A 14,575-nucleotide genomic window follows, 5' to 3' on the forward strand; every position below is an offset into this window, starting at 1 on the left:
ACATCACTGGGGCTAAGCTGCCTGCCATTCAGGACCTCTAACCCAGGTGGTGTCAGAGGAAGGCCCTAAAAAAGACCAAAGACCCCAGCCACCCCAGTCATAGACTGTTCTCTCTACTACCGCATGGCAAGCGGTACCGGAGTGCCAAGTCTAGGACAAAAAGGCTTCTCAAACAATTTTTACCCCCAAGCCATAAGAGTCCTGAACATGTAATCAAATGGCTACCCGGACTATTTGCATTGTGTTCCCCCCCCCAACCCCTCTTTTACGCTGCTGCTACTCTCTGTTTATCATATATGCATAGTCACTTTAACTATACATTCATGTACATACTACCTCAATTGGGCCGACCAACCAGTGCTCCCGCACATTGGCTAACTGGGTTATCTGCACTGTGTCCCGCCACCCACCACCCACCAACCCCTCTTTTACGCTTTTACGCTACTGCTTCTCTCTGTTCATCATACGTATATGCATAGTCACTTTAACCATATCTACATGTACATACTACCTCAATCAGCCTGACTAACCGGTGTCTGTATGTAGCCTCACTACTTTTATAGCCTCGCTACTGTATATAGCCTGTCTTTTTACTATTGTTTTATTTCTTTACTTAACTATTGTTTCACCTAATACCCTTTTTGCGCTATTGGTCAGAGCCTGTAAGTAAGTATTTCACTGTAAGGTCTACACCTGTTGTATTCGGCGCACGTGACAAATAAACTTAGATTTGATTTGATTCATAGCAAAGGGGGAATACATTTGCACGCACCACTTTTCCGTTTTGAATATTTTTGAATTTTTTGAAACAAGTTATTTTTTACATTTAACTTCACAAATTCAAACTATTTTGTGTATGTCCATTACATTAAATCTAAGTAAAAATCAATTTAAATTACAGGTTGTAATGCAACAAAATAGGAAAAATGCCAAAGGGGATGAATACTTTTGCAAGGCACTGTATACCCAGAGAACAGCTCTTACTGCGGGAATCTGAAACCACTGATTTGAGCCACATTTTTTTGTACCAGTGTAACGGGTGTTGTCGTCGGATGATGAATAATCGGACCAAAGCACAGCGTGGTAAGTGTTCATGCTTTTTATTTAAACTGAACACTATAACAAAATAACAAAGAGAATAAACGAAACCGAAACAGTCCTGTCAGGTGCAGAAAACATTAAACAGAAAATAACTACCCACAAAACATAGGTGGGAAAAAACTACCTAAGTATGGTTCCCAATCAGAGACAACGATAGTCAGCTGTCCCTGATTGAGAACCATACCCGGCCAAAACAAAGAAATACAAAACATAGAGAAAAGAACATAGAATGCCCACCCAAATCACACCCTGACCAAACCAAAATAGAGACATAAAAAGCTCTCTACGGTCAGGGCGTGACAGTACCCCCCCCAAAGGTGCGGACTCCGGACGCAAAACCTGAACTTATAGGGGAGGGTCTGGGTGGGCATTTCTCCGCGGTGGCGGCTCTGGTGCGGAACGTAGACCCCGCTCCACCTCTGGCTTGGCCCACTTAGGTGGCGCCTCTAGAGCGGGGACCCTCGCCGCCGACCCCGGACTGGGGACCCTCGTAGCGGGCCCCGGACTGAGCGCCCTCGTTGTGGGCCCCGGACTGGGCACCCTCGTTGCGGGCCCCGGACTGGGCACCCTCGTTGCGGGGCCCGGACTGGAGGGCGAATCAGAAGGCTCCAGACTGGAGGGCGACTCGGAAGGCTCCGGACTGGAGGGCGACTCGGAAGGCTCCGGACTGGAGGGCGACTCGGAAGGCTCTGGACTGGAGCGCGACTTGGAAGGCTCCGGACTGGAGACCGTCGCTGGAGGGAGGAGACGCAGAGACAGCCTGGTGCGTGGGACTGCCACAGGGCCCACCAGGCTGGGGAGACCAAAATAGAGACATAAAAAGCTCTCTACGGTCAGGGCGTGACAACCAGTCAACCTACTATGTGTATTGAACACTTTTCCAGAGGAAAAACAATACAATGTGGATGTTTTGGAGTCTGAGAACTCCGAGGAGGAAGTTGGGAAAAAAACACTTGGGTACTGAGTAGACTAATATCCAATTTCATTCATCCCCAATCCTTAGGTAAAGCTGTACAGTGCAATATGAATGTCAATACACACAATAGGCTGACTGGGCAGGTGATGTCCCTCAGTCAAAGTCCCTGATAAGAGCTACAACGCTAATATTTGCGTAAACTCTTCACAGTTGTGTTCTTTGGGTGTCACCAAGTAGACTAATACCTAATTTAATTGCTCCACATTACACACTCCAATGTTGTTTAACATTACCTAGTCTAAATATGCCATGATTCCACCAATTGTATTCTTCTGTCACTTTCAAAGAGGGACTTTAATTTTGAAGGCCAACCGCAATTCCACTATTGTGGCTAATCCTTGTTGTGGCTAGCTTCACAACACATAACCCGGTCCGGTCAAGCCTCACTAGCCAGAGGAAGCTAGTTGGCTGCTTATAACATTAGCTTTGGGCAACAGGGTTAAGTAACATGATTATCCCCGTCATTTACAGCTAGTTATTTTCATGAAATGAAGTTTAACAACAAGTGGCTACCTAGCTAATACTTACTCACATGGATTCCTAAATCATTGCTAAGAATATTGAAAATGACTGCAGTTTCTCCTGGTCATTGTTTTCAGGCTGGTTGGATTGGTGCTAGCTATGTACCAAGCTAAAGCTAGCTAGCTACCCCAGAAGTTGCTAATAACATATGTATCAAAGATATTTGCTTACATTTTTGATCCTGCGCGTTTGATCCTGATCTTATTTCAAATGCTCAAACAGACGTTTTCCCATAGTCGAACAAATCATGGCTTATTACCAACGCGGTATTGTAAACACATCATTTGTGGCAGGTGTGTGCTTGTTTGCAGACTTTTATTTTTTGTAGAGCTTTGACAGTACTAGTGATCGTAGTGGTGGAGCTTGGCTTGCACGTGCAAATTCAGCACACACAACATTCTATAATAGAATTTTGTTATTTAACCTGTCAAATGAAAAGCTTGACGTTCCAAAGAAATGGGTTATAGGCTGAGCATCCTGAAGAGAAAAACACAGACTTGTTTTGTATAAGCAAAGTCTATCCTGAAAAATACCCAGCTCTTGTCAGTTACACTCTGGTATTGTTGTTGTTACCGCTGTATCTGCTGTAAATGATGGGGATAATCATGTTGGTAGCATTTAGGCCTAATGTCAAAATTACATTTAATTTAACATCTCTCTCCCCCTCCCTCCCCTGTCTCACTTCCACCCTCTAACTCTATCTCTCCCACTTTCTTTTGGTCTCTCTCCCTCTCCTCGCTCTTCCTATATCTCTCTCTCCCCCCTCCTCCCTCTCTCTCAGGGTATCCCCGGTATTCAGGAGGTCTGAGTTCCCCCTTTCTTCCCATGAGCCCCTTGGATCACCATAGCAACAGCAACGTTCTCTACGGACAGCACCGCTTCTACGACACTCAGAAAGGTGTGTGTGAGACAGAGAGAGAGGTGTGTCAGAGAGAGAGGTGTGTATGTGTAACAGTATAGCTTCCGTCCCTCTCCTTGCCCCTACCTGGGCTCAAACCAGGGACCCTCTGCACACATAGACAACAGTCACCCTTGAAGCTTTGTTACACATCGCTCTACAAAAGCCGCAGCAAGGGAAACAACTACTTCAAGGTCTCAGAGCGAGTGACGTCACCAATTGAAATGATATTAGCGCACACCCTGCTAACTAGCTAGCCATTTCACACCGGTTGTGTATGTGAGAGAGTGCGAGAGAGAGAGAAATATGTGTGTGTGAGAGAGAGAGGTGTGTATGTGTGTGAGAGAGAGACAGAGATGTGTGTGTGTGTGTGGGTGAGAGAGAGAGAGAGAGAGAGGTGTGTGTGAGCGAGAGAGAGAGAGAGAAAGACAGAGGTGTGCGTGTGAGAGAGAGTGGTTATGTGTGTGTGAGAGAGAGAGAGAGAGAGGTGTGTGTGTGAGAGAGAGAGAGAAAAACAGAGAGAGAGAGAGAGAGAGGTGTGGGTGTGTGAGAGAGAGTGGGTATGTGTGTGTGTGTGAGAGAGAGAGACACACTGGATAATATTAAGAAATGCTATAGATGGAAGGAAAGTAGTGTGATAGTCAATGGTAGGCTTTGAGGGGACTCTTACGGTACATACACCTATAACTCATCCCTTGGCAGTATTACTGTAGATTACTTCATCACTGACCTCAACCTAGTCTCTCAGAGCGTTCACAGTTAGACCACTGACACCCCTATCAGATCACAGCAAAATCACATTCTACTTGAACAGAGCAATACTCAACCATGAGGCATCAAAGCCAAAGGAACTGCACAATATTAAGAAATGCTATAGATGGAAGGAACGTAGTGTAGAAACTTACCAAAAACAATGAGGCAACAACAAATTAAATCCCTTTTAGACAACTTCTGGGGCAATACATTTCACAGTAATAGTGAAGGTGTAAACTTGGCAGTAGAAAATCTTAACAGTATATTTGACCTCTCAGCTTCCCTATCAAATAAAAATGTAAAGCCGACGACCGAAGAAAATTAACACGGACAAATGGCATGATGAAGAATGCAAAAACCTAAGAAAGAAATTGAGAAACCTATCCAACCAAAAACATAGAGACCCGGAAAACATGAGTCTACGCCTTCATTATGGTGAATCACTAAAACAATACAGAAATACACTACGGAAAAAGAAGGAACAGCACATCAGAAATCAGCTCGATGTAATTGATATCATGACACAAGGCGAGCCCCAGATGCAGACACAGGAGGCAGATGGTTGGAGTCTTACAATATTTAATAATCCAATAGGGGAAGGCAACAGAATGGTCGTGGACAGGCAAAAGGTTCATAACCAGTTCAGAGTCCAAAAGGTACCAAAGGGCAGGCAGAATCAAGGTCAGGGCAGGCAGGATGATCAGGCAGGCGGGAAAGTAGTCCAGTCAGGCAGGGGTCAAAACCGGGAAGACTATCAAAAAGAGAATAGCAAGGAGGAGTACTGCAAAAACGCGCTGGTTGACTTGACTAACATACAAGACGAACTGGCACAGCGAGACAGGAAACACAGGGATAAATACACTGGGGAGAATAAGCGACACCTGGAGGGGGTGGAGACAATCACAAGGACAGGTGAACCAGATCAGGGTGTGACAATTGAAGAATCAATAGAATCTCCCGAGTTGTGCAGCGGTCTAAGGCACTGCTTCTCAGTGCTAGAGGCCTTACTACAGACACCCTTGTTCGAATCCAGGCTGTATCACAACCGGCTGTGATTGGGAGTCCCATAGGGCAGCGCACAATTGGCCCAGCGTCGTCCGTGTTTGGCTGGTGTAGGCCGTCATTGTAAATAAGAATTTGTTCTTAACTGACTTGCCTAGTTAAATAAAGGTTCAATAAATGAAACATGAAAGCAACTTCTGGGAAAATTATAACAAACTAAGCTAACAACAACATGAAGAGGTATCTATCCAAAACGGAGATGTATGCATAAACCACTTCTCCAATCTTTTTGGCTCTATAACAAAGAACAGTCAGCAAAAACATATACATGATCAAATACAAATCTTAGAATCAACTATTAAAGACTACAAGAACTCACTGGATTCTCCAATTACATTGAATGAATTGCAGGACAAAATACAAACCCTCCAACCCAAAAAGGCCTGTGGTGTTGATGGTATCCTCAATTAAATTATAAAATATACAGACCACAAATTCCAATTGGCTATACTTAAATGCTTTAACATCATCCTTAGCTCTGGCATCTTCCCCAATATTTGGACCAAGGACTGATCACCCCAAGCCATAAAAGTGGAGACAAATTTGATCCCAATAGCTACCGTGGAATATGCGTCAACAGCAAACTTGGGAAAATCCTCTTCATTATCATAAACAGCAGACTTGTACATTTCCTCAGTGAAAACAATGTTCTGAGCAAATGTCAAATGGACTTTTTACCAAATTACTGTACGACAGAGTCAAATGTCTACGGTTTCACTATGATCTGGTGCTTCTGTCCCCAACCAAGGAGGGCCTACAGCAGCACCTAGATCTTCTGCACAGATTCTGTCAGACCTGGTTCCTGACAGTAAATCTCAGTAAGACAAAAATTATGGTGTTGCAAAAAAGGTCCAGTTGCCAGGAACACACATACAAATTCCACCTAGACACCATTGCCCTAGAGCACACAAACTATACATACCTTGCCCTAAACATCAGCGCCACAGGGAACTTCCACAAAGCTGTGAACGATCTGAGAGACAAGGCGACAAGGCAAGAAGGGCATTCTATGTCATCAAAAGGAACATAACATTTGACATACAAATTAGGATCTGGCTAAACATACTTGAATCAGTTATAGAACCCATTGCCCTTTACGGTTGTGAGGTCTGGGGTCTGCTCACAAATCAAGTATTCACAAAATGGGACAAACACCAAATTGAAAAAAAATGTATCTGTGTACAATGTAAAACAGCAAATAATGCATGCAGAGCAGAATTAGGCTGATACCCGCTAATTATCAAAATCCATAATTGAGCCCTTAAATTCTACAACCACCTAAAAGGAAGCAATTCCCAAACCTTCCATAACAAAGCCATCACCTACAGAGAGATGAACCTGGAGAAGAGTCCCCTAAGCAAGCTGGTCACAAACACAAACAGACCCCACATAGCCCCAGGACAGCAACAGCAACACAATTAGACCCAACCAAATCATCAGAAAACAAAAAGATAATTACTTGACACATTGGAAAGAATTAACAAAAAATCGGAGCATACTAGAATGATCTTTGGCCCTAAACAGAGAGTACACAGTGGCAGAATACCTGAACACTGTGACTGACCCAAACTTAAAGGAAAGCTTTGACTATGTACAGACTCAGTGAGCAAAGTCTTGCTATTGAGAAAGGCCGTCGTAGGCAGAAATGTTATGTGCACACTGCCCACAAAATGAAATGGAAACTGAGCTGCACTTCCTAAACTCCTGCCAAATGTATGACCATATTAGAGACACATAGTTCCGTCAGATTACACAGATCCACAAAGAATTCGAAAAACAAACTCAATTTGGATAAAATCCCTTATCTAGTGTGCAATCCCAGCAGCAATATGTGTGACAAGAAAAGGACAACCAGTGAAGAACAAACACCATTGTGAATACAAACCTTTACTTAGTTTTATTTATTTTCCCTTTTGTACTTTAACATTTGAAATGTCTCTATTATTTAGGAACTTGTGAGTGTAATATGTTCTTTTTACTTCATTTTTGTTAGTCTATTTCACTTGCTTTGGCAATGTAAACATATGTTTCCAATGTCAATAAAGCCCTTTGAATTGAATTGAGAGACAGAGATTTTTCCTCTTTTTTAAAATATTGTTTAATTTTCCAAATATATATTTGTAATGCTTATAAATAATATTTAAACCATGTCATTTATTTTCAGATCATTTCTACTTGCGAAGCCTGCCGTCCCAGTCCCCTCTTCTCTCAACCAATCACAGCCTTCTGCCATTGTCTAGGACTGCCCCCGGACATCCTCTGGGGTCCTGCAGCAGAGAAACAGACTCTGGGGGAGGAGGAGGTGGAGGGGGTCTCCAAAAGAGCTCCAAGGAACTGGGGATGGTGGAAAAGAGTGTGTCGAAAGAGAGATCCAGCAGCAAAGAGAGACACCAGGAGAGCAAAGAGAGACATCATCATCACCACCAACATCAGCCTCATCCGTTCTCTCAACCCCACTCCCTCCCCACTCACATGAGTGAGGAGGACCACCGACACAAAACCCCCAACCTGCCCACGGAATACAGGGACGGCCCCGCAAACCAGGGCTCCAAACACAACTGTGCTCAACTTAGTAAACTATCCAATGGAGACTCTGTGTCCAAGGACGGGTCCCTGAACAGCTGTGGGAGTGGAGGGGGTAGCAGACCTCAGGGGAGTGGTAGTGGGGGGGTGAGGCGATGCTCCAATGAAGGGGGGGTGAGCGGGGAGATGAGGATAAGCGAAACTCTCCCCTCCTCCTCGTCAGACTGTTTGCGTCGAGCAGCCATGATGGGACCCCACAACCCCAATGCCATGGCTTCTTACTCCATGCCCCCACCCCCTCCTCCACCCCTACACATGGGCCCTGCTGTGGGAGGGGGCTGGCTGCACCACCCTCATCACCCCCATCACCCTCACCCTGAGTTCTACTGCCCCCCTGCCCCCGCCCCACTCACCCTCACCCATCCTAAAGACGGAAGGGAGGTAAAAGTCTCTGGCCCAACGTACATCCCCTCAGTCGGGCCTTTAGGGGACATGGGGTCTCCTGACTGCCATGGTGCTGGAGGAGGAGGAGGAGGAGGAGGAGGAGGAGGAGGAGATAAGGATGAAAAAGGGGCAGAGAACAGCGGAGGAGGAGGAAGAGGAGGAGGAGGAGGAGGAGGAGGAGGAGATAAGGATGAAAAAGGGGCAGAGAACAGCGGAGGAGGAGGAGGAGGAGGAGGAGGAAGAAGAGGATCTTGTGAAAGTCTTCCTTCTCCTCTTCATCCTCATCCTGATCGTCCTCAGTCTAGTAGCTGCCAGAGGAAGCCGTCGTCCCAGACGCAGCAGCCACAGCCACAGCAGCAGCTGGGCTACTGCAAGGCAGACAAGCCCCCGGACTGGAACCAGAACCACAACTACAACCAACACCACAGCCAGAACACCCAGCCCAACTCCCAGCCTCAGCCCCATAACCCTAACCACCAGTCTGGGCCTCGCTCTTGCAGCCTAGAGGCCTCTTCCACCAGGGGAAACCTGGAGGTCCTAGAGGTCTACCGGGCCTCCCTGCCTCTGGAAGCCCAGAGTGCTCACCCCAAGACTGGGCCCTACGCCAGCACCCCGCCCTTCCGGGACTGTTCACACTCAGGTCCTCCTGATGGAAAGGGGGGGTTGGGGGGGAGTGGAGGTGCCCAGAGAGAGGGACAGAAGGTTGCTAGGATACTGCACCAGCGGCACAGTAGTCATGGAAGCGGGTCGGGTTCTGATGGATCAGGGACTGAGAGGGGGAGAGAGGGGGGGAAGCAGAATCAGAATCAGAAGAGTGAGGGTGTTGTCATGGGGTACGGGGGTCAAACTCCCTCCACGCTGCACCCCTGGGGGATACCGAGGGGTCCCCAAGAGGACGAGAGGAGGATCTCCCCATACACAGAGTCCTACCCAGATAACAAGACTCAAAACCACCACGATCAACAGCACTGTAAGACAGCTCCTCATCCCTCTCGCCCTCACCCCTCCTCCCGCTCCTCCCCCCACCCAGAAGGAGAGAGCAGTGCCATGAAGAACCTGATGAACTACAGTTCCCAGCAGCCTTTGCTGCTCTCCCAGAGGAGTCTCTTCGGGGGGCTGGGCTGCCTGAAGCAGAGGGGCGAGAAGGGGGGCAGATCCAGCACCCCTCAGGACCACCCCAAACAGCCCCTACCCCCCAGGAGAGGGTCCACCAGCGAGGGGGAGAGGATGGATGGAGGGGGGAGAGGTAGAAGGGAGGCGGGGGAGACACACGGGGAGGGGGAGGTACGACAGCCCCCTGTGGGTATAGCTGTGGCGGTCGCCCGGCAGAGAGAGCCCCCCCAACACCCCTCAGACACCCACCCAGGACACAGCCGACAGGGCAGGGTTCTGCCCAGTGTCAAAGGTGAGTGCTGAATCTATGCATCTGTATGTCTCTGTATTTTTATTAACTTCAGTATCTAAACGTTTTTTTAATGGTTTTGCAACTTTTTCAATAGCTGCATTGTGTTAGAAGTCTGGCATTACTTATGAATGATGAATTATGTATTATGAATTATGAATTATGAATTTTGACATTGCTAGGTTAGCTTTGTTTTAAGGTTGCCATATCTGCTTTCTAAACCCTCCCTCTGTGTGTTGCAAGGTGTGTCTCGGTCTGTGTACCCGCTGGTCCGGGAGGCAGAAGAGAGGAAGAGGATGACCGAGGAGCAGCTGAGCCTTCATCACCTCGACCGAGACAGAGAACTCCTCATCAGGGAAAACCAGGAGAGAGGGGAGTTTGCCAGGATCCACCCATCCAGCAGTTGCCATGGTGACCTGACATCTCACCTTCTGGTGCCTGGCGGGGCCAGCCAATTAGGTGGAGACCCTTCTGCTCACGCCCACCACCATTGGATGCAGCGGACTGGAAGTCCCTCCCTCTGGATGGGCCATTCATATGGTGAGCTGAGCATGCAGTTTCCCCACAGACCATGACAAACGCTCGCAATGTTGTGCAACTGTCTTTACACGTGGATCAGGAAGTGTGGAAATAACATGCAGAAACAAACCCAAAGTTCATGTTCTCATCTTGTGTTTTCTGTCTCTCAGGTCTGAGCCATGCTGCGCTGCACCAGAGTATGGGCCCAGGGTTCGGCCCTGGCCTGCCTCTATCCCAGGACCCCTCTGGCTCCCTGGTGGTCCTGCCCTCTGAGCCTGCACACCACCACCTGGGTAAGACACACAAATACACATGCAGGCCCTGTACACACACACACACTCAGCCAGTTAGCCAGCGCTGAAGATGAACCTCCATTAGAATGGTTTGCATAATGCTTTACACTCAGAGAGGAGACATTAGAATATCTACTCCCATTATCAGAGCTATGAAACACAGAGACTTAGTCAACCATTTTACTATGATTAGCTAATGATACCTAAACACAGGGAGAGAGATGGCACTTCTTCTCATGGTTCAGCTACAGACAGAGAGATGCAGTGTGTGAGTGTGTGGGATGAGTGTGTGCTCCTATGTGGTGGAATTTTGCGGTGTGTGTGAGGTATGACATAGTCAGATGATTGTGGCGTGTGTGTGTTGCTGCTCCTTTGCAAACAGGCTGTGAAATGTAATTATCTGCCTACTCTCTTGCCTCGCTCCTTGGGAGTTCCTACAGAGAGGGGAAGTGCATCCACTGAACCCTTCCCCAGGGAAACTTAAGCCCACTCAGGCTAATCTCACAGAACAAAGGTTCCCAGCAACGTCAGTGGCAGCCACGGAGGGATGTGTGTGTGTGCGTCTGATGGGACATATGGGAATGTGTGTCTTGCCATGCACATAAAGACGAGAGAGAGAGAGAGCGAGAGAGAGAGAGAGCGAGAGAAAGAGAGAGAGAGAGAGAGAGAGAGAGAGAGGGTTTCAAATTTGAGGAAATGACACTCTAATTGTTTTATATTTTTGACATTTTGTCAGGAAATGCAGCTCCGTCTCAGGTTCTGCTGTTGTGCAGTGATTGCACAGCCTTTCCTTTCCTCTCTCTCTCTTGCTCTCTGTGAGTGTGGCCTCTCCCCCTCTCTCTCTCGCTCTCTCTCTGCCTCTCTCTCTCTCGCTCTCTCTCTCTCTGTGTTGCCCCTCTCTCTCTCTCTCTCTCTCTCTCTCTCGCTCTCGCTCTCGCTCTGTGTATGGCCTCTCCCTGAATTCAATTCAATTCAAGGGGCTTTATTGGCATGGGAAACATGTGTTAACATTGCCAAAGCAAGTGAGGTAGATAATATACAAAAGTGATATTGTGTGTGGCCTCTACCTCTACATCTATCTATCTATCTATCTATCTATCTATCTATCTATCTATCTATCTATCTATCTATCTATCTATCTATCTATCTATCTATCTATCTATCTATCTATCTATCTATCTATCTATCTATCTATCTATCTCTCTATCTATCTATCTCTCTATCTATCTATCTCTCTATAACCCTCTCTCTCTATAACCCTCTCTCTCTATAACCCTCTCTCTCTATAACCCTCTCTCTCTATAACCCTCTCTCTCTATAACCCTCTCTCTCTATAACCCTCTCTCTCTATAACCCTCTCTCTCTATAACCCTCTCTCTCTATAACCCTCTCTCTCTATAACCCTCTCTCTCTATAACCCTCTCTCTCTATAACCCTCTCTCTCTATAACCCTCTCTCTCTATAACCCTCTCTCTCTATAACCCTCTCTCTCTATAACCCTCTCTCTCTATAACCCTCTCTCTCTATAACCCTCTCTCTCTATAACCCTCTCCCTCTATAACCCTCTCCCTCTATAACCCTCTCCCTCTATAACCCTCTCCCTCTCCCTCTCTCTCTCTCTCTCTCTCTCTCTCTCTCTCTCTCTCTCTCTCTCTCTCTCTCTCTCTCTCTCTCTCTCTCTCTCTCTCTCTCTCTCTCTCTCTCTCTCTCTCTCTCTCTCTCTCTCTCTCTCTCTCTCTCTCTCTCTCTCTCTCTCTCTCTCTCTCTCTCTCTCTCTCTCTCTCTCTCTCTCTCTCTCTCTCTCTCTCTCTCTCTCTCTCTCTCTCTCTCTCTCTCTCTCTCTCTCTCTCTCTCTCTCTCTCTCTCTCTCTCTCTCTCTCTCTCTCTCTCACACACACACACACTCAGTCCCTTTCTGAAAGCTTTATTGATTTGAACAGAACAGACTGAAAATAACCACTATCAATGGTAAAATTTTGCAAATTACAACTCTCTTTCTCTCTCTCTCTTGCTATCTCGCTCTCTCGCTTTTGCTCTCTCTAGATGTGATGGAGCAGTCAGCTCTGTGGCCCTCGGTCTATGGAGCCCGAGGCCCGTCCCCCCACATGCAGCATCACGCTGTTTACTCCCGTTCTCCGTTCCTACGACAACAGGAGCTCTATGCCCTGCAGCACCACCACCACCAACAACAACAACACAGGGCCATGGAGCACATGCACCGACAACACACACTCTCACAGGTAAACACACACACACTCTCACAGGTAAACACACATTCTCACAGGTAAACACACACACACTCTCACAGGTAAACACACACACACTCTCACAGGTAAACACACACACACTCTCACAGGTAAACACACACACACTCTCACAGGTAAACACACACACATTCTCACAGGTAAACACATACTCTCACAGATATACACACTCTCACAGGTAAACCCACCCACCCACACACACTCTCACAGGTAATCACACACACACACACACTCCCACAGGTAAACACACACACTCTCACAGGTAAACACACTCTCACAGGTAAACACACTCTCACAGGTAAACACACACACACACACTCACAGGTAAACACACACACACACACACACACACACACACACACACACACACACACACACACACACACACACACACACACACACACACTCTCTCACAGGTAAACATACACACACTACGCAAAGGCAACACATACACTCTCAACACTTGTGTACAACCTTTAGTGGAGAGAATACTCTTAAACCAAGTGACTTTTGCTCCCAGTAACAGTATTCCAAATGACCTTTCTACACTGCAGTTTCCCCCTTGACCATGACCAACACTCATGATGTTGTGAAACTGTCTGCACACGTGGATCAGGAAGTTAGGAAATAACATGCTGAAACAAACCCAGAGTTCATGCTTTCACCATCTTCAGCATATTCAGTAGCATATTCAACCACAAGAGCCAGGGATGTTTCAACATAGAGAAAGGGGAAAACCAGGTTTTAGTTTTTAAAGAGAAAGTTTGTTAAGAGACAAAGGATCCTAGCAGACTGCCAATGACCTTTGGCTGTCTGTAAAGGTCTGTACTAGCTTGTGGTGTTTGCTCAAGAACCCCCACTGTGTTCCTAACATGATGGTAAGGGTTTTTAAGGAATACGTGGCTCTTATCATGGGCTCAAAACAGATCTAACTTCTTTCCCCTCTGTCTCTCCCCCCTCTTTTCTCTCTCCCATATCTCCTTTCGTTCATCCCTCTACATTTCTTTCTCTACTCCCCTCCACCGCCCTATAGAGGAAGGCAGAGGAAACCACTATCACCATTGATGACCGTCCTCTCCACGAGACCTCGAGAACCTCCCGTGCTGCTAAGCTCTTCTCCCACACCCCTCCCTCCAAGACTACCCCTCCTTCACAGGGGGTGTGTCCTAGCAGCCACCAATCACCCTGCTGCCACTCCCCTTCCAGGAGACCACACCCACAGAACCTTCTAAACCCCGCCCCCAGCCCTGCGGCTGCAGCTCCGAGATCCCCAGCTCTAAGCCCCGCCCCCTCACACCTGTCAAAAGTAGTGGAGAGAGGGGAAAGAGGAGAGGGGCAGCTGCCTCAGGATTACCCACAATCCTTAGAGCCAGGTGAGTTTGGATGGATGGACTGATGTCTGAGCTGTATGTTTCCTGGCACACTCTGACCCTGTCACACACAAGTAGCCCAAGCACTCTGACCCTGTCACACACAAGTAGCCCAAGCACTCTGACCCTGTCACACACAAGTAGCCCACGCACTCTGACCCTGTCACACACAAGTAGCCCACGCACTCTGACCCTGTCACACACAAGTAGCCCACGCACTCTGACCCTGTCACACACAAGTAGCCCACGCACTCTGACCCTGTCACACACAAGTAGCCCACGCTCTCTGACCCTGTCACACACAAGTAGCCCACACACTCTGACCCTGTCACACACAAGTAGCCCACGCACTCTGACCCTGTCACCCACAAGTAGCCCACACACCCTACACCCCAGGAGAGAGAGGACGATGCTGTAGGAAAGATAAGAAACCCCTACACCCCAGGAG

At 47.5% G+C, this 14,575-nt stretch overlaps 1 protein-coding gene across 1 annotated transcript in view; it reads left to right on the plus strand.

Moving 5' to 3' along the window:
- LOC120045996 (BAH and coiled-coil domain-containing protein 1-like) overlaps positions 1-14,575 on the plus strand; it is a 63,802-nt gene that overhangs the window by 25,950 nt on the left and 23,277 nt on the right. The window contains exons 3-9 of the mRNA XM_038990913.1: positions 3,381-3,497; positions 7,477-8,408; positions 8,451-9,684; positions 9,925-10,221; positions 10,371-10,493; positions 12,537-12,733; positions 13,791-14,130. Of these exons, the coding sequence (XP_038846841.1) occupies positions 3,381-3,497; positions 7,477-8,408; positions 8,451-9,684; positions 9,925-10,221; positions 10,371-10,493; positions 12,537-12,733; positions 13,791-14,130 (3,240 nt within the window). The remainder of the gene's footprint in view (positions 1-3,380; positions 3,498-7,476; positions 8,409-8,450; positions 9,685-9,924; positions 10,222-10,370; positions 10,494-12,536; positions 12,734-13,790; positions 14,131-14,575) is intronic.

Source organism: Salvelinus namaycush, chromosome 4 (genome assembly GCF_016432855.1).
Source record: "Salvelinus namaycush isolate Seneca chromosome 4, SaNama_1.0, whole genome shotgun sequence".
Taxonomy (NCBI): Eukaryota; Metazoa; Chordata; class Actinopteri; order Salmoniformes; family Salmonidae; genus Salvelinus; species Salvelinus namaycush.